Source organism: Pseudonaja textilis, chromosome 4 (assembly GCF_049901715.1).
Source record: "Pseudonaja textilis isolate UNSWEBS1 chromosome 4, rPseTex1.2, whole genome shotgun sequence".
Taxonomy (NCBI): domain Eukaryota; kingdom Metazoa; phylum Chordata; class Lepidosauria; order Squamata; family Elapidae; genus Pseudonaja; species Pseudonaja textilis.
In genome coordinates, this window is record NC_141993.1 from 12,413,804 (window position 1) to 12,438,697 (window position 24,894).

General features: G+C 42.3%; 1 protein-coding gene across 2 annotated transcripts in view; it reads left to right on the top strand.

Annotated features, from left to right (window-relative positions):
- The window catches only part of BICC1 (BicC family RNA binding protein 1), a 125,302-nt gene that overhangs the window by 96,043 nt on the left and 4,365 nt on the right, over positions 1–24,894 (top strand). Inside the window, exons 9-20 of one of the 2 annotated variants that reach the window (XM_087932253.1) lie at positions 4,154–4,285; positions 6,281–6,467; positions 8,052–8,210; positions 9,240–9,439; positions 10,813–10,993; positions 12,608–12,764; positions 14,752–14,917; positions 15,981–16,020; positions 19,551–19,705; positions 21,393–21,546; positions 22,884–23,044; positions 24,553–24,652. In XM_087932253.1, coding sequence (XP_087788379.1) covers positions 4,154–4,285; positions 6,281–6,467; positions 8,052–8,210; positions 9,240–9,439; positions 10,813–10,993; positions 12,608–12,764; positions 14,752–14,917; positions 15,981–16,020; positions 19,551–19,705; positions 21,393–21,546; positions 22,884–23,044; positions 24,553–24,652 — 1,792 coding nt within the window. The remainder of the gene's footprint in view (positions 1–4,153; positions 4,286–6,280; positions 6,468–8,051; positions 8,211–9,239; positions 9,440–10,812; positions 10,994–12,607; positions 12,765–14,751; positions 14,918–15,980; positions 16,021–19,550; positions 19,706–21,392; positions 21,547–22,883; positions 23,045–24,552; positions 24,653–24,894) is intronic. The other variant, XM_026710995.2, reaches the window with a different exon arrangement.

Sequence of the window (24,894 nt, forward strand, 5' to 3'; positions counted from 1 at the left end):
ATGCCCCTGTCAGACTCTGAATCCAAGGAGGAAGACGAGCAGCTGACATGGAATGGGAGTGTGGCTCTGTTGGCTGTGGAAAAAACTGGGGAAGGACAAAGTCCAGCTGGGCAGAGCTGGGGAGAGGTAGAACAAGTGAGAGGTAGAACAAGTGAGAGGGAGGAGGCCCACCCCTTCTTCATCCTAGGGCTCAAAGGGAGAAACGGAGAAGGGAGCAATGTGGGTTGTGTTGTTTATGGAGGAGGAAAGGGCCCTGATTCTCTTCATTAGCCACAGCTGGGAATGGGTTTAAAAGAAGTGAATGCTGACTGCGGCAGTTGCTGGGAGCAAACGTGACTTTATTCTGTGTTGTCTTTGCTTATCTGGGTTCCTGGAGTCTTTCCAACCATGTTGAGTTATTGCCGTGCCTTCATGTCTGGAATTCCTTCTCCTGCCCTGCCAAACTAATTACCTCCATTTGGCTTGATTGGATTTATAGTTACAGTTTGTGTTGACCATGTTTTGGACTTGAATCTCTGCAGCCAAAGGCTGTTCCTGGGAGAGTTTTTCTCCAGCCAGAAAGTAACCAGGACATTGGGGGCAAAGTTGGTGCTAATAAAGGGACTCTTATTGATTATCTGACTGTGTTGTCTTTGTGCCACGCCCCTTGGGGTCATCACAGCAGTTGTTGACATGTGAATCTGGCTTCCTCATCGACTTTGCTTGTCAGAAGATCACAAAAGTGGATCACACTGTCCCTTGGACACTGCAACCATCATAAATACAAGTCAGTTGCCAAGCATCTGAATTTTGATCATGTGACCACGAGGATGATGCAGTGGTTCTAAGACTGAAAAAACAGTCATAAGTCAGTCTTTTCAGTGCTGTGGTAACTTTGAATGGTCATTAAATGAACTGTTGAAAATCCAGGACTACCTGTACCAGTAATTGCATAATCTCTTTTATGGAAGAAAAAATTACCCAGAAAGTCTTGCTTGGCTGAATCTCCCTTACCCACATCACAAATTATATTTTTCTCCCCTTGGAGTAGGAGCCAGGCTCAAGAGTTCAAACCTAGGTTAGTTACCGCAGGATGTACTAGCTCTTAGCTACCCATACAGATAGCCTGTTAGTGTTAAGACTTAACGTAGTTTCCCTGGTTTAGGAAAACGTGATCATGTTGTTATTGTTGTTGTTAGTTGTGAAGTCGTGTCCAACCCATTGTGACCCCATGGACAATGTTCCTCCAGGCCTTCCTGTCAGATAACAGATAACAGATAATCAGAGTTGGAAGGGACCTTGTAGGTCACCTAGTCCAAGCCCCTGCCCATTTCTGACACCATTTCTGACAAATGGCAGTCCAATCTCTTCTTGAAAGACTCGAGTGATGGCGCTCCCACAACTCCCAAAGGCAAGGTGTACCATTGGTTGATTGTTCTCACTGTCAGAAAGTTTCTCCTTATTTCCAGGTTAAATCTCTCCTTGTTCAATTTCCATCCATTATTCCTTGTCTGGCCTTCAGGTGCTTTAGAAAAGAGCTTGACCCCTTCCTCCTCTCTGTGGCAGCCCCTCAAATATTGGAAGACTGATATCATGTCTCCCCTGGTCCTTCTCTTTACTAGACTAGCCATGCCCAGTTCCTGTCACTTGAGACCTTCAAGAAGAGACTGGACTGCCTCCTGGATTGGACTGTAGGGTCTCCTGCTTTTGGGGGGGTGTTGGACTAGATGACCTAAAAGGTCCCTTCCAACTCTGATTATCTGTTATCTGTTAACTGTTCTTCATATATTTTAGTCTCCAATCCCCTAATCATCCTGGTTGCTCTTCTCTGTACTTTTTCTAGAGCGTCAACATCTTTTTTATAATGTGGTGACCAAAATTGGATGCAGTATTCTAGGTGTGGTCTTACTAAGGCCTTATAGAGAAGTATTAGTACCTCACTTGATCTCAATTGTCCTCTATCATCTTCTGGAGTCCATTTAAGCTCATGGCAACTGCTTCAGTGACTCCATCCAGCCCCCTCCTTCTCTGCCGTCTCCTTCTTCTATTGCCCTCAATTGTTCACAGCATTAGGCTGGGAATCCTTCCTTCTCATGAGGTGGCCAAAGTCTTTGAGTTTCATCTTCAGGATCTGGCCTTCTAAAGAGCAGCCAGGGTTGATCTCCTCTAGGACTGACCAGTTGGGTCGCCTTACAATCCAAGGGACTCGCAGGAGTCTTCTACATCACCACAGTTCAAAGGCCTCAATTTTTTGTCACTCAGCCTTCCTTATGGTCCAACTTTCACAGCCATACATTGCAACTGCGAATTGCAATGTATGGAATCCCATTAAAGGATTCTGTGCTTCCCTCTGAAATCAGGGGCATTAAACCGGCTTTTCGTAACTCTGATGAGGCAGATATTTCAATTACCCATCTCAAGAATGGTTAGTCAGTTAGCTGGTATGATTTTCCAAAGCCAGCAGAAGGCAAGAGAAGAAGCAATGGAAGAGGAAGAATCTGAACATCCATTTGTCTGAAATGGTTTAGGGTCTACTGCTTGGGCAGGAGCTTGGACTAGAAGAGCTACATGGTCCCTCCCCAACTCTGATATTTGAAAATTCCTGGACCTCAAAAAAGTGAAGTCTGACTGAATCCAGTCCAGAATTTCCTTGAGTCTGAAGTTGTCTTGTGGGGTTTTGGCATTTGAAACTTGCAAAATGCAAAGAAGCTGTTGAAAGTTGCAATCCCATAATCCGAAGAGAGTAGCCACAAGAGTTCGCTAGATAGAATCACATAAACTTGTGGCTTGCGCATGCCTTGGGATAGTCACTAACACTGCCGTTGTTTCTTTCAATGCAGCCAGGGAGCAAGCATTTTATGGGATGGTAAGACCTCGCTCTCTTTTTTATCTATTCTGTCGCATTTTAATATTCAAACCTAGCATAAGGAGCCTCTGTGGCACAGTGGTTAGAGTGCAGTACTGCAAGCTACTTCTGCTGCAGCCAGCTGCCTACAATTTGGCAGTTCGAATCCCACCAGGCTCAAGGTTGACTCAGCCTTCCATCCTTCTGAGGTGGGTAAAATGAGGACCCAGATTGTTGGGGGCAAGAGGCTGACTCTGTAAACCGCTTAGAGAGGCACTGTAAAGCCCTGTGAAGCAGTATATGACTCTAAATGCTATTGCTATATGCCGTTCCACATTTAAGGCGTACAGAACTGGAGCGTATCCAGAGGAATTCCTTGTAGAATGAAAGAGGCAAAAAAGAATACGAGCAACAACAGAAAGAGTTGGATGTAGACTAGAAGACTACCAAGGCCCCTTCCAACTCGGCTATTCTGTGAAAACATTAAGACTAAAGGGCAAGGCAGAACATTCCTCTTCAAAACATTTGAACAATTCTCAGTTGAATTAGAACTGTTCTTGAGTGGTCCAGATGGCAATGAAATGAAATGATACAAATTGTAAATTTAGGAACAATATGGCTTTGATTGTTGAAAGTTATAACATTTTTCATCTCATCAGGTGTAGTGGGCTGGATTCGCTACATATTTTTTTGTTTTTATGTGTTTGGCATGCTTGTTTCTGTTTCCAGTGCCAAATGGTCTTGCCTTTTTGGTTCTCACATATTCATTATTGGATTTTTCCATGTCTTGCAAGTTGACCAGGCAGTCTACTGCAGGATCATAATAGGCCTGCATGCAAATAATTAGTTCATAAGAGTTTGTGTGTGTGTGTGTGTGTGTTTTCCTATTGCAGAAAGGATCAGAAGATTTATTCCCAATAGATCTGCACAATTCTTGGTTTCAAAGAGGATCTTTAGAAGTTTTAGTTAACCCTCCATTTCAAAACTGTTGGGGCTCACTTAAGCAAAAGCTGAAGTTGTAAGTTCTTGGTTGTATAGTAGACCCTATCCAGATGTCATCAGGCATTGTGCATCTCCCATATTTTTGAACTGCTGAGAATTCAAACATCCTGAGAAAATACACTCTTGTCAGTATGGAAATGTCAAACAACGGGCATTTCTAGAGTCTGTAAACCTCTTGTTAGAAGGATCACGTGAGGAAAACATAGGAGAAGGAGTGTGTGTTTATGCTGGGAATGATGAACAGGAGAACATTATTCCACTGTGTGCTGCACAAAACAATGAAGGGCTTCCTGAACTTCATATTGGATTTTGCATTTAATTTTCCAGGGCTGCCTTCCTCTTGTGCTGATGTTTGATATGAAGGAAGAAATCGACGTAGAACCACATTTTATTACCCAGCTGATGGAGCAGCTAGATGTCTTCATCAGTATTAAGCCAAAGCCAAAACAGACGAGTAAGGTGAGTAGAACGGACTCTGGTTTTTCTGGACAAGGCTATTGTTTAGCTTTTTAACTATCCTGCTTGAAAGTTAAGCCAGCCCCCTTCTGGTTATTGGGGCAGGATGGCTCAGCAGTTAAAGACGCTGAGGTTGTCAGCTGGAAAACTGGCAGCCCAGGTTCAAGACCCAAGCACCGTGCAACGGGGTGAGCTTCCATTCCTGCCCACCTAGCAGTCCGATAGCATGCAAATGCAGGTAGATAAATAGGTACACTTCAGCGGGAAAGCAGCAGCTTTCTGTGCACCTCGGTGTTATAGTCTGGCTGTCCACAGGACCAGAGAGGTGTCTTCAGAGAATGATTGGCTACCTTGTCTAAGAAACAGAGATGAATATTGGCCCCTTGTGTTGGACACAACTGAACAGAGGAAACTTCTACCTTTTTTTAACCTTCTGGTCATTGTAACAATAGAGTTATTATAATGAGAATTCTGTTTTAGAACCGAGTTGTTATGAATCCAGCGTTCGTTTAGTATTTACGTTGAAAGGGGAGACTATACAGCCCTGTCTCACTTCTTTGCCACTTGCTTACTCTTCTTTGTGTTGTGTTATATGAAGATAATGAGATGCTCTATGATTCTAATTTTCCTAAGGACCCGTGAGAGTTTAACATGATTGACACTTGTCAAAGAGCTTTCTATTGTCAGTGAAGCACGTATTGACTTATTTTGGGTATTATTTGGTTTTCTAAATAGGTCAGCACACACCAGCAATAATATGCCTTGTTCCTTGGCCTTTCCTAAAACCATCTTGAACATCTGGGCTCTAATTTGTGTTGGATGATCCTAAACATTATTTCACTGTCATGTGAAATTAAGTATATTATGTAATGATTTTCACACTGTTAAGTTTCCTTTCTGTGGTCTTGGTGTCTGTGTTATTTAACAGAAACAAGCTTATCTAATTACCACAGTGTAATAGCTAAGGTAAATAAAAAAAGATCTTTATTAATTAGTAAACGATGTCTTTGGAATGACATCATCAGATTATATTTTTAATATCAAGTTAATTCCTACAAAAGCACAACAAAGCTTATCTTCAGTGTTGGACTGAAGCTTCCAAGAAAAACAGGGATGTAGCCAGTATCTCACTATTATGTAATTTTAAAGCTAAAAGAAACACAAGCAGGGAATAAAATCTGGCCAGATGTTTTTTTTTCCAAAGTTCTTCTCAGCCCTGATCATCTTAGGCTGATGTACACAACAAGGAAAGACTCCTCTGACAACTTGAAAGAGGCAGATAACAAACCAAGAGGCAGATTTAAATAAAGCAGCCATTGTTTTGTCAAGATGAACCAAACCAGTTCTTATCGTTCTACATCAAAACATGCTGTCACAATTATTGTGGTGACTTATTTGTGAAGGAAAGTTGGTTAAATGTGGTGGGAAGACTCAGAGCTCTAGAAAATGAGAAATCCAGTTTCTCTAGACCTGTATGTTGGGGTGGGGGGAAACGTTATGGTCTGATATTTTTATTTGACTTGGAAAGCACTGTGATGTAATAAATTAGCGAACACTCCATAATTTCCCACAAAGTTCTCCACAAGGACAGGAATCTTGAGCTTAAAGTTTGGCTGCCTAAAGCAGAGATAACTACATTCATATCAGTGATCGAATATTGTTGGGTGGTGTGATTCTAAACAAGGCTGAAATGTGGAGTGGACCTTTATACAAAGCCTCATTTATTTCCTCTTCTGAAATATTACAGAACAGGGTTATGGTTTCAATGACTGTATAGTGCAGCCAAGAATCCCGACCAAAGTGCACCCTACCATTCCAGATTTTTTTGGATAAATCAAAATATGTAGTTTAGGAGCCACAACTACGCTCTTTCTGTTGCTACTAGGGGGAGCTTCCTTCAAGAGAGGATTTGTAAACAAGACTGGTGACTCTTGTCAATTGTCTGGAATTGTTTGAAATGTGTGTCAGAAATTCATACCCCGTGTTTTCTTTCCTCAGTCTGTGATCGTGAAAAGCGTTGAACGAAATGCCTTAAACATGTATGAAGCACGGAAATGTCTCCTGGGTCTGGAAAGCAGCGGTATTGCCGTAGCAACAAATCCCTCCCCCATCTCTTGCCCAGTTGGCCTTCCTTGTCCTGCCTTGGACATCTTGACTTCAGCTGGCCTTGGACTAACTGGACTTGGTATGATCTACAGCCTAATATTTTCAGACCTCTTCAGAATGAGCTTTCAAGGTTTAAGACAGGGATGTTCAACCTTGGCGACTTTAAAGCGCGAGGACTTCAACTCCCAGAGTTGAATTCATGGCTGGCTGGGGAATTCTGGGAGTTGAAGTCCACAGGTCTTGAAGTGGCCAAGGTTGGGCATCCCTGGTTTATGGATTTATTTAAAAAGTAGGTAGAATAACAGCTTTGACATGTAAAATTATGTTGATATGTGTGTGTTTTCCCCCTTGTACTCAAGTAAAGACAATACTGCATCAGAGTGTTTACAGCTATTGTGAGACAACCCAGGAGCAAAACACAGGACACAGAGGCCTTGTCTTTTAACAGTGGTTTATATACAAGGCTGCTATATACATATATACATGTGTTAGGCAAATACCAGGCAGGCAATCAATCTTCAACTCTATGTGGAGAACTACAATGGAGATAGAACGCGAGAAGAAAAAGATGCCTTCACATGGCCTCCCTTATATAGACAGCTTCTTAAAGCGGCAGTATCCTTCTGACTCACCTTCAGTTCATCATCTTGGCTTACAGCCTTACAGCAGCTGGTCAGCTATTAAATCTTCATTACTTTAGCATACTGAAAGGAAAACATCTGTTTAACTCAAGAGTCCTCAACCTTGGCAAGTTTAAGACATGTGGACTTCAACTCCCAGAATCCCTGAGCTAACATGATTGGAGGAGGAATTCTGGGAGCTGAAGTCCACAAGTCTTAAAACTGTCAAGTTTGAAGACTCTGGTTTAACTGATGAGAGGAAATAGAAGAATTAGAGAAGAACTTGAAAATGTGAAGTAGGGATTTGTGGAGGTAGGGAGGTTGTGAACAATGAAGGAAGAATTGCAGTCACAGATGTTAAGATGTAGTTGAGTTAAGCGGCCACGAGCTATCCGAATAAAGCCTTGATGATCTATTTCCAAGGTAGACTGTTGACCAAACTTCTTTGAAGAACAAAACAGAAGGACTGGGTGGATCCCATTTCTTGTCTTAAAGATGCTTTTTCAAAAGGGAACTGGCATTCTTTGTTGTTTTATTTCGAAGACATTTCATTTCTCATCCAAGAACCTTCTTTAGTTCAGAACCGAAGAAGCTTCTTGGATGAGAAGTGAAACATCTTCAAACAAAAACAAAGAAAGTCCAGTTGCCTCTTGAGAAAACACTTTTGGGACAACCATGGCCTAGATGACTTAGAATATCCATAGGCAAACCCCATTTCTTGTTAGGAGCAACATCCAAGGAGAGATGTAGGCATCTTGACCATCTTAGAGCAGGGGTCTCCAACCTTGGCAACTTTAAACCTGGTGGACTTCAACTCCCAGAATTCCCCAACCAGCTGGGGAATTCTGGGAGTTGAAGTCCACCAGGTTTAAAGTTGCCAAGGTTGGAGACCCCCTACTCTAGAGTGGATCTTCCTTAAGTGTTTTCATCATCCAAAAGAAGAGTAGAATCACTCCTTCAGTTTTGCATCGGTCCTTAAAATCATTGGTTGTGCATCTACAGGGGTGTAAAATCTCTTTTACTTATTGTTGGTTTTTTTATAGGTCTTTTGGGTCCAACCACTTTATCTGTCAACACATCCACACCTCCAAACTCCCTCCTAAACGCTCTCAATAGTTCGATTAGTCCTTTGCAGAGTCCAAGTTCAAACACGCCAAGTTCAACTTTCTGGGCTTCCTCAATCGCTAATACAAGCACTACAGGTTGGTATTTGGGGTTTAAATTGGAGACATTTTGAATAGAGCAATCCTTGCATTTCCCCTCACTCCCCCCCGCAAGCATGCAGAAACAGGACATTAAAACGATGCCACTATTTCAAGACACCATAATTGAAAGATGGTATCATCTGAGTCCTTGGGACTGCCAGATGGGCTTAGGATGTAGCTGCTCATTTCATTGTGGTTTGTGCTTTGCATCCAGAAGATCCTAATTTAATCCTTGGCATTTCAAGGACCTCATGAAACAAAATCTGTCCTAGGGAGTTTAAGGCAACGCTGGGCTGCTCAGATCCTATTCTTTCAACTCTTGCTTGGCTGAATTACAAATCAACTACAGGCCGTCCTTGTCTTACAACTACTTGTTGATGCTGAAAAAGGTGACATACAAGTGGTCCTCACGCTTAACTCTCAATTTTATTTCATTCGATAATTAAAACACAAAATCCAAAAAAAAAAAAATTAAACAGAGATGAAGCAAAACTAGACAAAAACATTTTTTAAAATGTGAATTAAAAATAATAATAAAAGACCAAAACACACATTATCCCCCCACCCCAGCTGACAAATCTATTGTAACAATATTAGCTTTCCTCCCTTGCAAAGCAGGTCCAAAATGTATACGCGCCTGCATCTCTTTGCAAGCCAATTGACTTCCCTCACTTGCTTGCAACTCATTGCAACATCTCCCATAATCAGGTGATCAAAAATCCAGGTACTTGGCAACTGGCAAAACGGTTGCAGCATCCCAGGATCACAAGATCGCCATTTTTTGACCTTCCCAGCAAGTTTCAGAAATCAGAGGGAAAATCTGGATTTGCTCAACGCCTAAGGGATTCACTGAACTGCAGCAAAAATGGTTGTACAATCAGGTGTAACTCACGTAATGATGACCTCACTTAGTGTTGGAAGTTCCCAATTGTGGATGTAAACTGAGGACTCCCTGTGTCTGCTTAGGACTTTAGATGTCTTCAATCTCAACAGAAATGAGGCAGAACCTCTGATGTTTTCTTCCAGGTTTCTCTGCTATTCCTCACCTGATGATGCCACCCAATGCACAAGCCACGTTAACCAGTATCTTGTTGTCTGGAGTGCCCAATTATAGTCAAAGCACTCCATCTCCCCCTCCTGGCTTAACTCCTGTTGATATTCACATGAACGCCATGCAAGTGGAGAATAAGAAAAACCCAACCTCGTCATTGAACGGTCATGTAAAGGTAAAAAAATGACCCCAGAGTAGAAGTAGCATATTCATGAGAGAGTAAACTCCAACTAACTAAGCAGAATTTTCTTTTGTGCACATTCTGTGTAATAGCAATACCATTTAGACTTATATACCACTTCACAGAGCTTTACAGCAGCGGTTGCCAACCGGTGGGCCACAAGAAAATTTTGGTGGGCTGCAGAGAAATGTCACATCCAGAGCAATTAATCCAGGCTGTGCGGAAACATAAGGCTATGCCGCCCACATGGCCTGAGGGAACCCTCCCCACCCACTCACTCCTTACCTGGCAAACTTGTCTGCTAAGTTGCTATTTTTCCTCTTTTTTCCCCCCCCAACCATCAGCTGTTCTGCTCTGCCAGGAGATTTAGATTAGCTAGGAAGCAGGAAATGGTTGGATTTCTTGCTTTCTGGCTAGTCTTTAGATCTTCGGCTCTGCTTTTAACCACAGCTGAACCTCCCTTAGGACTGAAGGTTCTATTATTCAGAGCAGACTCAAGGAAATTATATGTGGCAGACTGAGCTAGCCAATGGCAGATAGAAAGATCACTGAATGATTCTGTGAGCAACTCAATCTGCCTGCCTGCTTTGCCTGATTTCGGGTAAAAGTTGCTCTTTCTTTTTTTAATAAAAAATTCAATATTTACATACATGGTGTGTTGTGAGTTAATTTTGTGAATTTGCTTGCTAGCAAATTTTATGAGTTTGCTTGTAGGCAAATTTTATGTGACAGACTGAGCAAATCGATAGACCTCTGAATGAATCTATGATTCTGTGAGCAACTCAATCTGCCTGCCTGCTTTGCCTGCTTTTGGGTAAAAGTTGCTCTTTTTTATATAAAAAATTCAATATTTATATAAATATTTATAATATAATATAATACTTATAATACAAGCTATGCCCAGCCAGTCACATGACCACCAAGTCACACCCACAAATTAGGCCACGCCCACAGAACTGGCTAATGGTCCCTGTTTAGAAAGCAAAAGCGGGCATGAATCAGTCGCCAAGTCAATGGGTGAGATTCTCAGTGGGTAGGTGGGGGGTTCATAGAAATCAAGCAGAAGTGCCCCCCCTTGATTAAGTTTCCGGTGTATATGTTCAATACTGATGATTTGGTTCTATGATACAATGTGAAATGCTGCATTTTAGCACGATAGATAGATAGATAGATAGATAGATAGATAGATAGATAGATAGATAGATAGATAGATAGATAGATAGATAGATAGATACTGGGTATCCACAGGCAGGTGAGGTGGGAGTAAAATTATAAGATCACCTGTTTGCTTTGTGTTTTGTTTTTTGCATGAAAAAGAGATGTTAAGTAATGAAGGAAAGTCATTAATGGACTTTCTTTTTTCAAAGTCTAAGATGATTAAACCTAGGTTAAACATACTGTTCCAGACCTCATCTATGAAGTATCCTGCATTCTCAGCCACAGCTCTTGGTGAAAATGTATTAAGTGCAAACCACAGTGATCCTTCTCGGACGATTGGTAACCATAATGCCCCTGAACCAGTGACGGCCAAGACAAACTCTGGCGAAGGTATAACCAAAACTACCCTGGTGTGTACTCTGATGTTGCATCATCCCTGTAGGAGGACAGTGCAACTTCTTGGGCTTAAGGGGTCATGTTTAAGAAGGATGGTGGGAAGACCACCTGAGTATTTCTGTTCTAAAAATAAAAAATATGTCTCGATTAAAAGTTGCTCCAGATCAAATGATCAAAACGTTCCTAAAATACCTGTTTCCAGGCATGGCCCAAAATAATTTTTTGGGGTGGTTTGATTCAGAATTACAAACCATAATGGGCTAATACAAGTATGAAATTTGGGCTTAAAAGTGCTTCGTTGGTGAATCTTAATGCTTCAAGAGGGCTTTGTTCTAAACTAACTTCTCAAATGCAGAGGAGTGAGAAACTCAAGATTAGAGCAATTTAGGGAACAGAAGTTTTAAATTTCTTCTCCTTCCCGCAAAACAGGAACTCTGGAATTTTGAGGTTCATGTGAACAGCCTAGAATGTTTTCCCTTTGAACTGGGCTGGAAACAGTGCCCCAAAAGGGAAGTTATATACAGAGGTTTACATTTTATTTGTGTTGATTCCATTTATCAACAATAGAAGTAGTCTTTCATAGCAAAATTGTGGCCCGTGTGTTTTAATACTTGGACAAATATACATGGGACTCAACACATGATTTAAAAAAAAAATCTCATTCTTTGTCTGTTCCTGTGTTAATAAAGACAAGATATTTCAGTCATTAGGAAATTTCTGGATCCTAAGATATAAAGATGGCCTTGAGCAGTTTGTTATGAAATGACCCAAACTAGCCGAAAAAGAACACCCCAACCCCTTTTAATCACAATAATTCCTCTTTTAATGAAGTGGAAATTTTATGATGGTTTTCCCCACATGTCCTGTGATGACCCGGGGCATGGCACAAGGCAACACAGTCAGGTAATCAGTAGGAGTAATCAATAGGAGTCCCTTTATTAGCTCCCAATGTTCTAGTTATCTTCTGGGCTGGAGAAAAACTCTCCCAGGAACAGCCTTTGACTGAAGAGAATCAAGTCCAAAACGTGGTCAACAAAAACTGTAACTATAAGTCCAATCAAGGCAAGATTAGTCCAGCAAGACAAGAGAAGGAATTCCAGGCATGAAGGAATGGCAGTAATTCAACATGGTTGGGAGGATGCCAGGAATGCAGATAACCAAAATCAACACAAGATAAATTCACATTTGTTCCCAGCAGACACCACACTCAGCTTGCATCTCTTTTAAACTCTCATTCCCAGGTGTGGATAATAAAAGGAATCAGGGCCCTTTCCTCCCCTGTAAGCCATGGAACCCATGTTGCTCCCTTCTCCGTTCCTCCCTGCATGCCCTAGGGTGAAGGGGGGGTGGGCCTGGGTCTTCCTCTGAACTTCCTCTCCCTTGTTCAACCTCTCCCCTGCTCTGCCCAACCAGACTTTACCCTTCCCCAGTTTCCCACACAGCCAACAGAGCCACACTCCCACTCCCTGTCAGTTGTTCATCTTCCTCCTTGGATTCAGACTCTGACAGGGGTATGACATGTCCATTAAGAAGACATCTAACTCACACCATCAGCATTGGGAGCGCACCTTTCATGTGTACTAATCGGTCCCTCTTGCTTCTTTGTAGGTTGCAGTGATGCTTTTGTAGAAGTGGGCATGCCGAGGAGTCCTTCACACTCTGCAAATGCCAACGATCTCAAGCAGATGATGAGCACCTCAAAGCAGTCTTGCACGAAGAGGCAGACGGTAGAATTACTGCAAGGCACCAAAAATTCTCATTTACAGTATGTCATGTTTGTAAACACGGGGTTGTGCAAAGGGCGGAGATGTTTTAACATGTTTTCTGTGGGGTTGTTGTATAAATAAAACACACTATTCATAACACAATATCCCTGGAGGGAAGTCCTTATACAACATGCACAAGCTCAAAGGCCATGATCTTTTATGATCTTCTGGTGGTTTTTATTTGGTTCAAGTGCTTTCTCCCCTCAAAATTGTGTTACTTGTGCAGTATTAATATAATATTAAACTTTCATCAATCCTAACATTCCTAACATTGTAAATATGGTTTTTGCTAGGCTGTGAGAGTCATACTGGCAAAGACCTACATTTTAAGACATCATCATTTTATATTTATCGTTCGTCTCTTAGCTGTTGCTCTTCTGCTCCCTCAGAGAAAATTGGTGACATATTTCAGTCAGGGGTTAAGTTATTTATAAGCATTTTTCCAAATTCCTTCTGAGGTAGGTCATGATTCATAGTGGAGAATCTGTTGGGGGGAAAGTTAGATGTAAAAGATTTCACCTTACTATAACTCTGTGGGAGAGTTACACAGAGAGTAACTGCATCCTCTTTTCCTCCTTGCTTATTTAATGGCGGGGACAGCGGGGATCCAGTAAAATGATTCATTCAGCAGCGTTCCCAGTCCTCTTCGTTATCCCAAGGCAGGAAAAGGAGGAGATCATAAGGAGAGAAGAGATTGTAGCTCTGGCTTCCAGGGCCCACTTCAAACAATAAAATCAAAATGAGTTTCAGAGAGTCTTTAGCTGTAATGGCAGCATTAATGGTCAACTGAAGTAGAGAAGCGGGTTGGAAGGCCCCGAATTTGCCCTTATGAGGAGATTCTGGAGAGAAGAAAGAGAGTCCATAGCAGTATTTTTGTCAACCTTGAAAAAAAAACATTGGCTTTGCTGGCTGGGAATTCTGGAAGTTGGAGTCCACATCTCTTCAAGTTGCCACAGTTGAGAAACACTCGTCAGTAGTGTTGGTTCCCGGGAGGGGCTTCCCGTTGCATGGGAGTCAAGCTGTGGAGAAGACAAGTGTAATCTTAATGCTTTTCGTACAAAAAGAAAAAAGAAAGAAAAGATAGTTAAGAGGTACCCAAGATGTGTGGCCCAGGAAATGAAATTATCCATAATCTTTTAAACTAAGTTTAATGAAGGGAAAGGAAAGGGAGGGAGAAAGGGAGGGAGGGGAGGGGAGAGGGAAAGGAAAGAGGAAGGAAGGGGAAGGAAAGGAAAGGAAGGAAAGGGAAAGGAAAGGAAAGAGGAAGGGAAGGAAAGAGGAAGGGAAAGGAAAGAGGAAGGAAAGGGAATGGAAAGGAAAGGAAGGAAAGGAAAGAAAGGAAAGGAAAGGAAAGGGGAAGGGGAAGAGAAAGGAAAGGAAGGGAGAAGGGGAAGAAAGGGGAAAGGAAAGAGGAAGGAAGGGGGAAGGGAAAAGAAAGGAAGGAAAGGGAAAGGAAAGAGGAAGGCAAAGGAAAGAGGAAGGGAAGGGAAAGGAAGGAAGAAGGGGAAGGGAGGGGAGAGGGGAAAGGAAAGGAAAAAGGAAGGAAAGGGAAATGAAAGGAAAGAGGAAGAGAAAAGAAAGGAAAGAGGAAGGGAAGGGAAAGGAAGGAAGAAGGGGAAGGGAGGGGAGAGGGGAAAGGAAAGGAAAGGAAAAAAGAAGGAAAGGGAAATGAAAGGAAAGAGGAAGGGAAAGGAAAGGAAAGAGGAAGGGAAAGAAAGGAAGGAAGAAGGGGAAGGGAGGGGAAAGGAAAGAGGAAGGAAAGGGGAAGGGAAAGGAAAAGAAATAGGAAGGAAAGGGAAGAAGGGGAAAGAAGAAAAGGCTCCCAATCTTTTCTACAATATTTATGACCACCATTATAAATTTACCTCTTTCTCCAAAGTTCCACCATGGCCCTCTTCTTTCTATATAGTCTACCCTGTCTAATCACCCAAAGCGTAATTCATCAGTTCCCATCTCTTTTTAAAAAGAACACCTGTCTTTCTGTAGCGCGGGGGAGAGGTTGCTTTCGGATTCTGAGCTGAGCGCTTCGGAGGCCACGGTGGCTGACAAAAAGGCACCCGGAAGTGAAAGGGCAGCAGAGAGGGCGGCCGCGGCACAGCAGAACTCGGAAAGAGCACACCTGGGCCCCCAGTCAACGTATGTGGACATGCAGGTATTGACTCCTCCAAGGAAGGATTTCCACTCTGTGAAGCGCTGTGTGGGAGTTGTGCCTGAGCTTCATTGTTTTCTTGCAGCCGTTTCATAACCCAACTAGTAACATCATGAGCCGCCGTGGCACGGTGGTCAGATGCAGTACTGCAGGCTGCCTGCAATTTGGCAGTTCGAAACCCACCAGGTTCAACCTTCCCTCCTTCTGAGGTGGGTCAGATGAGGACCCAGATTGTTGGGGGGCAATAAGCTGACTCTGTAAACTGCTTAGGGCTGTAAAGCACTGTGAAGCAGCATATAAGTCTAAGTGCTATCATTATATTGATTTGCCTTGCCAATGTTGGTGTGATGTTCTTGGCACTTCTTTGATCAGGCTGTTATTTTACTGCTCAATTGTTAGTCTGATATTCATCCTGGTGTTAATCCTTGCTTATCTTGATGTTGATTGCTGAGAGTAAACCCCACTCTCTTCTCATACTGATGATGTTAACTTGTCGGGTAATGAAATGTCTGCAAGAAAGCAATCAAGTTCAGAGAGCACCAAGGACCACACAGTTCAAACGTGTGCTACACATATTCCCTTCTATTAGTAAAGCAGTCTCCGTGTTGCACTAACACAGAGGTCCCCAAACTTGGCAACTTTAAGACTGGTGGACTTCAACTCCCAGAATTCTCCAGCCACCATAGCTGGCTGGAGAATTCTGGGAGTTGAAGTCCATCAGTCTTAAAGTTGCCAAGTTTGGAGACCTCCGCACTTACACAACCAGGATCAGAGATTTATGTGTGGCTCTTCTAGTGAGGCGATCCTCTGAACATTCCCAAGACTTTGAAATGGATTGCTGGTGCTCCCAGGTTTCTCCTCACTGGACATGGCAGCCCCAATTAGCTAGTTTTAAGTATATCAAAGGTTCATTGGACTCCTGGCACATTGTTGGGTGATTCAAAGGGTTCCTCCGAGACAAAGTGATGGATCCTGTTCCAAATCTTTGTTGCTTGTGGAGCAGAGTGTAGGCATGGCATTTAGCAAGGTCAGTGATTAAGTGGCCTTCTCTGGGTTTCATTTCTAGGCATTTGACTACGAACAGAAGAAGCTACTGGCAACCAAAGGTATGTGGGACAACGGTGACTCGTAGCATGCATCTATTTGTAAGCAGGGTGATGAAGGAGGCTTTCCTTTCCCTCCCCCGGCCATCCATTCCCTTCAGCCATCGGCTTGGGCTCGGTCATTGTTCCAGTGGACAAACTGTAACTTAGACAACCATGTTTTGCAATCCAACTGGTCTTTGTTTCTTTTCTTCCCCTTGAAAGGCTCCCGGAGTTACATTTTCTGAGCAAACAGGATCACTTTTTATCTTTCTGACTACATGGCCCTTTCTATGGGGTGGTGATCAGAACATTTGCCCTGCCCGTTACAGGATTGTTTGGAATAGAATAGAATAGAATAGAATAGAATAGAATAGAATAGAATAGAATAGAATAGAATAGAATAGAATAGAATAGAATATGGAAAGGAATAGAATAGAATAGAATAGAATAGAATAGAATAGAGAACAGAATAGAATAGAATAGAATAGAATAGAATAGAATAGAATAGAATAGAATAGAATAGAATAGAATAGAACTTTATTGTCACTTTAAATGTACACTAATCAGCATACATTAAAATGAAAGCGTGTTGCATTCAGCTCTCTCAAAAAATATTCCTATTTCTATTTGCCTTTCTCACTCTTCAAAAGGCCCAGGTCTTAGGAGTTGTTTTTCTCATGCAGTGTACATCCTTTTTTCATGCCACTCAGAAGGGTTGAAAACTTTATGCATCCTTATTCACCATCCACAAAGACAAACAGGGTTTCAGGCCAACCATGTTTCTCCATTCAGCTGGCACTTTCGGGATAGGTGCACATCAGCATGTTGTATGTATTTTTGACTCATGAAAAGGAAAGAATCATGAAAGTCACAGAAAGATGAGGTGGGCAGGCTAGAGAAGGGTGTGACCTGGAGTGTGCCAATTATGCAGTCCTTCAATACTCTCCACCCATAGAAGACTCCTAGAAGCCTTCATGATTCCAGATGGGTGTGACGTGTACTGTACATCTCAGTGTACAGATTTAATGGCTATATAATTCAACTGGCCCACATGGCATCACTGCAATGATATCATGAGCCATTTGATGCCATTCTTTTTTTAAAAAAACATAAAATTTTATTGAATTTTACACAATTAAAAACAACACAAATATAAAACAACACAACAAAACAACACAAATACCGTGTTTCTCCAACAATATGGCCTCCACCAATGGGAAGGCCCAGCATGATTTCTAGGCATGAGGTGAAATTAAGCCCCACCCCCAAAATTTAGGCCTATTTAAACCATGCGTTTCCCCGCCATTTCTCACATCGTTCGTTAGAACTACACGAGGTGAAGAGAAATGGGCGGGGGAAGGGTGGTGGGGGTGGGGAGAAAACTTGCCTTTAGGAGTGCCCTGCAGGTAGCCTAGGCTAGAATACCCCGATAGCCGATAGAAGCTCCCCGAAGGCAGAGTCCCCAGCCGCTTCAGGGCGTGGCATGGCTACCCGTGTCCCCTCACCTTTAGGGCAGTCTCTTTCGGGCGATGGAAGCTCCCCAAGTGCAGTCACCGGCCACTTCGATCAGCCGGTAGAAGCGGCCTCGGGGCAAGCACACACACACACTCCCCTCGCCCCGAGGCCACTTTTACCGGCCGATCGAAGTGGCTGGTGAATGCATTTGGGGAGCTTCCATCACCCGAAAGAGACTGCCTAAAGTTTGAGGGGACATGGGCAGCCACGCCATGCCCTGAAGCAGCTGGGGACTCTGCCTTCAAGGGAGCTTTTGTCTGCTGATAGAAGTGGCCTCGCGGCGAGGGGAGCATGTGTGTGTGTGTGCTCTCCCCAAGGCCGCTTCTACCAGCCGATCGAAGTGGCTGGTGACTGCACATGGGGAGCTTCCATCATCCAAAAGAGACTGCCTAAAGGCGAGGGGACATGGGCAGCCACGCCACGCCACGCCCTGAAGCAGCTGGGGACTCTGCCTTCGGGGAGCTTTTGTCGGACGATAGAAGCGGCCTCGTGGCGAGGTATGTGCATATGGGCCGCTCTAGGTGGGGGAGGAAATTAAGTCACCCCCAAAAAGATGGCCTAGCCGTTTTTTGGGGGGGGGGGGTAAAAAAAAAATAAGGCCCGGCCTTATTTTGTGAGAAACACGGTACAATTTTTACAATGTTTTGACATCTACTTTCCCAGTTTTTGTTAACTAGCTACCTATATATTTATATATAAATTTATTTGTTTGTATTATTTTTTATTCTTGCTGTTCTATCATCCAACCAAATTGTACCATTTTTTTCAGACTGTATAGTTTTCCCTCTCTTCCCTCTCTTGTAATTCGAATGTGAGTTTTGCCATTTCTGCACAATCCATAATTTTCTTTATGATACTGTCTGCAGGAGTGCTATCTAATTTCCAACTTTGGGCATAGATTATTATCACTGCTGTTAGAATGTGTATTATGAGGTATTCAACTTCTTTTTTAGATGTTCCTCTGATTATCCCTAGCAAAACATTTCAGGCTTACATTCTATTTGAAATCCAGTAATTTCTTGCAACCATATTCTAATTTTATTCCAGTATTCTTTTGCTTTAGTGCAGGACCACCACATGTGAAAGAAGGTACCTTGTTTATTTTTGCACTTCCAGCATTCGGGGTTCATATTTGGGCAAAGTTTTGCCAGTCTTGCTGGTCATTTGATGCCATTCTGATGTCCTTATGGCTTCTGACAGATGCCTTAAGGCTTCTAACAGATCCTTAGCTTTTCTGCTTTCTTTTCTGATCTTCAGCCATCAAACATGAGCAGGTAGCCTTCTTTATTGGGCACGCAGAAAGATGCAGATTTTAAGTACTTTGTTATAGAAAAGGGAGTGGGGTTATTTTTGGTCTAAACACATGACTTCTTCCATTTTTATAACACAGAGATTCATCCTTTATTCATCCTGTTCTCGGCTAGCAAAATCCTCCCATCAAATATTTGCTTGGTAGCTTTCTCCCATGCTTTTGGGCTTGCTCTCTACTTCTCCCTTGAAATTGAGATAAGAAATAAAACAATAACAAAAGATTATCGGCTTACTTCCCTTTTTTTCAATGCAGCTGCTCCGTCTTGCCACATTCTACCTTTGTAAAGCTTTACCGCTTTTTTTTTTTAAAAAAAGGTTTCTTCTACTTCCAAAGATTTCAGGTTTCTCTTTTCCATCTCCTGAAACTTTAGAACGACTCTTTTAGCTTTATAAAAACATTGATATCCTCCAAGCTTAACCTTAATGTAATTTATAGGAATTAATGTGCTTTCTGTGAGTAAATACTGTATGTACGCAATATGTACACATGTAGAAATACGTATATGTGCTCAAGGCCACACCACATATTAAGCATAATCCTCTCTTGCTGTGTGCTCAGAAATGCAAACTGAAATAGGATGTTTAAAATATTTGGAAAGCAGTCAAAGCGGAGAGTGGAAGATTTTCTGCATCTGAGCATCCACTGCCAAAAGAATTTTGGCTGCCTTTTATGAAAAAGAAAAAAGGTACCGATGCTCATAAATATGCTTCCTGCCCCCTTAAAGCTATGCTGAAAAAGCCAGTTGTTACGGAAGTGAGGACACCCACCAACACCTGGAGTGGGCTGGGCTTCTCCAAATCGATGCCGGCCGAAACCATTAAGGAACTGAGAAGGGCCAACCACGTAGCCTACAAACCGTCGATGTCGACCACTTATGAGGTATGCACAACTTTAGGGTGGGATAGGCATACAAAAAAGAAGACATTGGAGCGTTTGGTCTGAACTTTGAGCAGGTTGTGTCTGAGGATTGCCCTCTGTCAGGAATGGCGTAGGGTCTCTTGCTTGGGTAGTGGGGGTTGGACTAGATGACCTTCTAGGTCCCTTCCAACTCTGTTAATCTATAAAGTTTTGCTGCTAGAACTTCCAAGGTCTGTGATGACCTGGGATATGGCACAAAGGCAACACAGTCACATAAGTAAGAAAAGTCCCTTTAATACCTCCAACTTTGCCCCCAATGTCCAGTTACCTTTGGCTGGAGAAAAAAACCTCTCCCAAGAACAGTCTTTATTTAAGGGGAGGAAATTCAGTCTGAAAACAAAGTACATACAAACTGTAAATAAAAATCCACACAAACCACACTGCAGCAATTAGCTGGACAGGGCAGGAGAAGGAATTGCAGACTTGAAAGCCCAGCCAAACACAAACTTGGGAAGATGCCAGGAGCACAGATAAGCCTTGACAATACTTCACAAAAATTCACAATTTGCTCTCAACAGTTTGCTACCCGCAATTTCCCTTTTTAAACACTGTGTTCCCAGCTTCAGCTAACGAAGGGAATCAGGGCCCTTTCCTCCCCCGTAAGCCACGCAACTCATGTTGCTTTTTTTCTCCATTCCTCCCTGCTTTCCCTAGGATGAAGAGGGGGTGGGCCTGGATCGTCCACCAAATTCCCTCTCCTTTGCTCTACCTCTCCTCTGCTCTGCCCAGCCGGCCTTTGCCCTTCCCCAGTTTCTTCCACAGCCACGGAGCCACACTCCCACTCCCTGTCAGCTGCTCGGCCTACCCCTCCAAATCAGATTCTGACAGGGGCATGACAGGAAGGCTCTGACAAAGGTGTCCTTTGCATGACCCCTCAAGGCCTCTGTGAAACTGCAGATTGCGTTAACATGTTTTTCTGCTTGTGGGAGGCAAATTTAATTCATTGTATTTTGTTTATTCCATAAATATCTGAGTTTCATGTTATTTTTTGAACATTTCTCTCTTTCTCCTTAGGAGTTTATTAGTGAACACACACACACAGTGTGTGTGTGTTTGTGTGTGTGTGTGTGTGTGTGTGTGTGTGTGTGTGTGTAGACTGTATCTGAGTCACTTGGCTGTCACCCCAGGATCAAACCACAGCCTGAGTTCTCTGCTCTGTAAGCTGTTTTTTTTTAAGAGACTCGGCCATCCGTTGTTTTTCCTACAACTTGAAACATGTGGGAAAAAAATAATTTTTAAAAAACAAAAACCATCTATTCCTTTGTTTTTTCCTGCTTGCCTTGGGTTGTTTTCAGAATGTTCAGTCTTAGAAACGCTGGTTTCAAAAAAGGATCAGTCTGAATTGGGACAATATAGTAGGACCCAGTGTGCCACAAGGTAAAATTAATTTGACAGTACTGAGTGTTGCTAATCAAATTAATTAACAAATTTATTAATTAATTAAGAATTAACAAATTAATTCTTTATTTGCGTATTCCTTTACCTAAGGTACTTAAAACTTCTCTGACAATAATATCTTTTAAACAAAATATTACTCATTAATTGAAGCTAATGGGCTGCACTGTTGACATCATGCCCTTGAGTAGAGCCAAGTGGAGAGTATCCCCATCTCTCCCAGTCACACCTCTTCCTGCTGACTTCTTTACAGGGTTCCTCCATGTCTCTCTCCCGATCCAACAGCCGGGAACACCTGGGGAGCGGGAGCGATTCTGACAACTGGAGAGATCACAACGGCATTAGTTCAACTGCTCCAGGCGACTTCGTTCCTTCCATCGGGAGCCCTAAACGGAAACAGAAGTCAAGTAAGGATTTATCCTTGCTGGGTTAGGTCAGAGTTCTCATGCAGAGCCACTGAGTTGAATAAACCCCAGCTTGGGTTTAGACCAGGGGCATCAAACTTGATTTTATTGAGGGCCACATTTTATTGAGGGTTGTGTTTGACCTTGTAGGGCCAGGGTGGGCGTGGCCAGCTCGATGTCACTCATGTAGGGGGTGCCTGTGCTCTGCCAGAAAAAATGGGCTCTCAAGCTCCATTTTCAGCTACAACAGACTCCTGCAACCCTCTGCCAGGGAAAATGGAGCCCTGTTTTCCCTGGCAGAGGCACTGCAGGCCGAATCCGGCCCCTGGGCCTTGAGTTTGTCACCCCTGGTTTAGACTAAGGTCAGTTAGTTGCATCAAGCTATAATTGTCAATGACAGGCTATTAGAATAGAATAGAACTGAAAGGGAACCGGGAGGTCTTCTAGTCTAGCCCCCTGCTCAAGCAGGAAAGCTATACTATTTCAGATAAGTGGCTGTCTAGTCTCTTCTTGAAAACCTCCAGTGATGGAGCACCCACAATTTCTGAAGGCAACTTCTGTTCCACTGGTTGATTGCTCTCACTATCAAGAAGTTTCTCCTTAATTCTAGGTTGCTTCTCTCTTTGATGAGTTTCCAACCATTGTTTCTTGTTCTGCCCTCTGTCCTTTGTAGCATTTGACCCTTCTCTTCCCTCAAATTCTAGAATACTGCTATTGTGCCGCCCCTAATTCTGCTACATACTATTAGAAACATTAGAAAGTTGGTGACAATCATGGCTTGGTGTCACATTTCTTCCCCGCGGTGACTTTGTTTCTTCTTCTCCATGTCCAAATGTCGTCGTATGGTTTTATTCTCCCAAGTCACATCACAAGAGATGGAAGTGGTTGGGGTGCTCCAAAGCAGCGTCTCCCATATTTGGGGTGGCATGTAATTTTTGCCTTACCCTGACCGATACTTGTGTTCTATTTCCTTGAAAACAAAGATGTAAAAGCTTGGTAATTCAACAGCAGGCAGATATTCAGTTGAGAGGTCCTTGGGGCTCACTGAGCTTGCTTGGTTTTTTTTGCAGACATTTAATTACCCTAACTAGGTAACATCATCAGTGATCACTGATGATGTTACCTAGTTAGGATAATGAAACATCTGCAAGAAAACAAGCAAGCTCAGAAGGCACCAAGGATCTCTCATTTCAACACTGATCTATAAATATTCTCCTTTAGAGATTCAGTTCAGTACTTCGTGACAATCGCAAGTACCGGAATGTAAGCCGTTGAAGAGGCTCCTCCAGCCTAAAGCGAACTGAACCTAACTAGAAACTTATTGTCTCTTGAACTTCTAGGTGAGCATTATCTCAGCAGTAGCAACTACATGGATTGCATCTCTTCCCTGATTGGAAGCAATGGCTGTAACCTGAACAGTCTCTTTAAAGGATCTGACCTACCTGAATTATTCAGCAAACTGGGCCTGGGTAAATACACAGACATATTTCAGCAACAAGAGGTCAGTGTTTGTGAAAGGCTTGGGGGTGTTGGTCGTGGTTCCTTGTAGACCAAGGGTCTACAAACTTGGCAAGTTTAAGACTTGTGGACTTCAACTCCCAGAATTCCTGAGCTAACATGACTGGAGGAGGAATTCTGGGAGTTGAAGTCCATAAGTCTTAAAGCTGTTGAGTTTGAAGACCCCTGTTGTAGACTATTTTGATTGCTTTGCAAACAAAATGGCTCCCATCTGTTGCACTTTCATTGATAACCCAAGATTCATTCCTTGGCAATTGGAATAGCTAGCTTCATGCCTCGATATTTTTGAAGTGCTGTGTTCAGAGAACCAGTTCTGCATTCTCAAACCAATTTCCATTGTTTGTAATCATACCTAAAAATTAGCTCTCTGTGGAGGGAATGGGAGTCTGATTTGGATGTTATCAAAGCCATAACTCACTACTTGGAAAATGCTACTCAGAGCAGGAAGGCAAGTGATGGAGTGAAGAACAACCACCCAGAGTTACCTTGTGATAAGACAGGCAGTCAATAAATTTAATAAATAAATAAAAGCAAATATATAAGACTAATGGCCATCAAAAAATGATCAGAATGGGATAGCTTGACAGGACTGCAGAAAAAGTATGGAATTTCCTGTGAATCCTCATGCTGTGTGTTAATTCACTCAGTTGTATAGATGCAAAGTTGTGTTCACCGATAGAGGTAGTTGAAACTTATGCAAACATACATGCAAACATGTGAGTCACAAGTATGTGTTCGTGTATACTGATCCTTGCTTCTGTGTGTTTGCAGTGTTTGCACACAAACATGCCAGAATAAATATGTTATATGTTTTTCATCTGATACGATTTCCTTAACTTTTAAATATCACTGTTCCAAAGAGAAATGCATTTATCTAATATTTTGCAATACTAATATAACAAACAAATTATTTTTTTGTGGGCATAAATTACCAATAATGGCTCAGTAGTTTTAAAATTTGTTCAGAAACTGCCACAAATAGCTAAAAGGGATGATTGTCTTTCAGAAAATAGCATATACTAATTCACTGGCAACCACTCGGAAAAGATCCAGATATGATTATAAGCTAATATATATAAAAATTATAAACAATATATATAAACTAATTTTAGAACACAAGTAATATCTTTTGAATTGTTCTGGCAGCCAATTTTTTATGACTCACCAAACGGGATTTGAAGGAATTCTATGCCATGAAGAATTCCAAGGTGATTCATCTGGTGAATCCTTCTAAATCCTCTTCTAGTATTTATTTAGGCTGTCAAATAATAAGTTGCATTTGGTATAAAAATGTTGCTCATTTGATTTTTTTAACGCTTGGGATGTTATTAATAGTCGTAATTACCAGGAACTGAAAAAAAATGGTTTCGCTTCGGTCCTTTGTAACCAAATATATACAAAATATATTCAGCAGAATGTTCTCCCACAAAAGTCCTCTGCCCTCTCAGTGGAAGAGCATCTTAAAGAGTGTGGTGTTGTGGTTTCTCCTAGATTGATCTTCAGACGTTCCTCACTCTGACAGATCAGGATCTGAAAGAGCTTGGAATTACCACTTTTGGTGCACGAAGGAAAATGCTTCTTGCAATCTCAGGTAAAGAAAAACCACTACCTTGTGCAGTTTGTAAGAATTCTCTTTTCCCTTCGTTTCCTTGACGGAGCTACTCTCATAACACAGGATATGGAATGTCTCTTTTCAGAAACTCAAGGTTACCCCTGTGTATAGTTATATTCTTGTCCACCCTTATCCTGCCAGCCTTAATCTCTCTCTTCTCATAAGTCCAATCATGTGTATCTTTCAATGTGAGATCCATTGATTTCCATGGGAGTTATTTC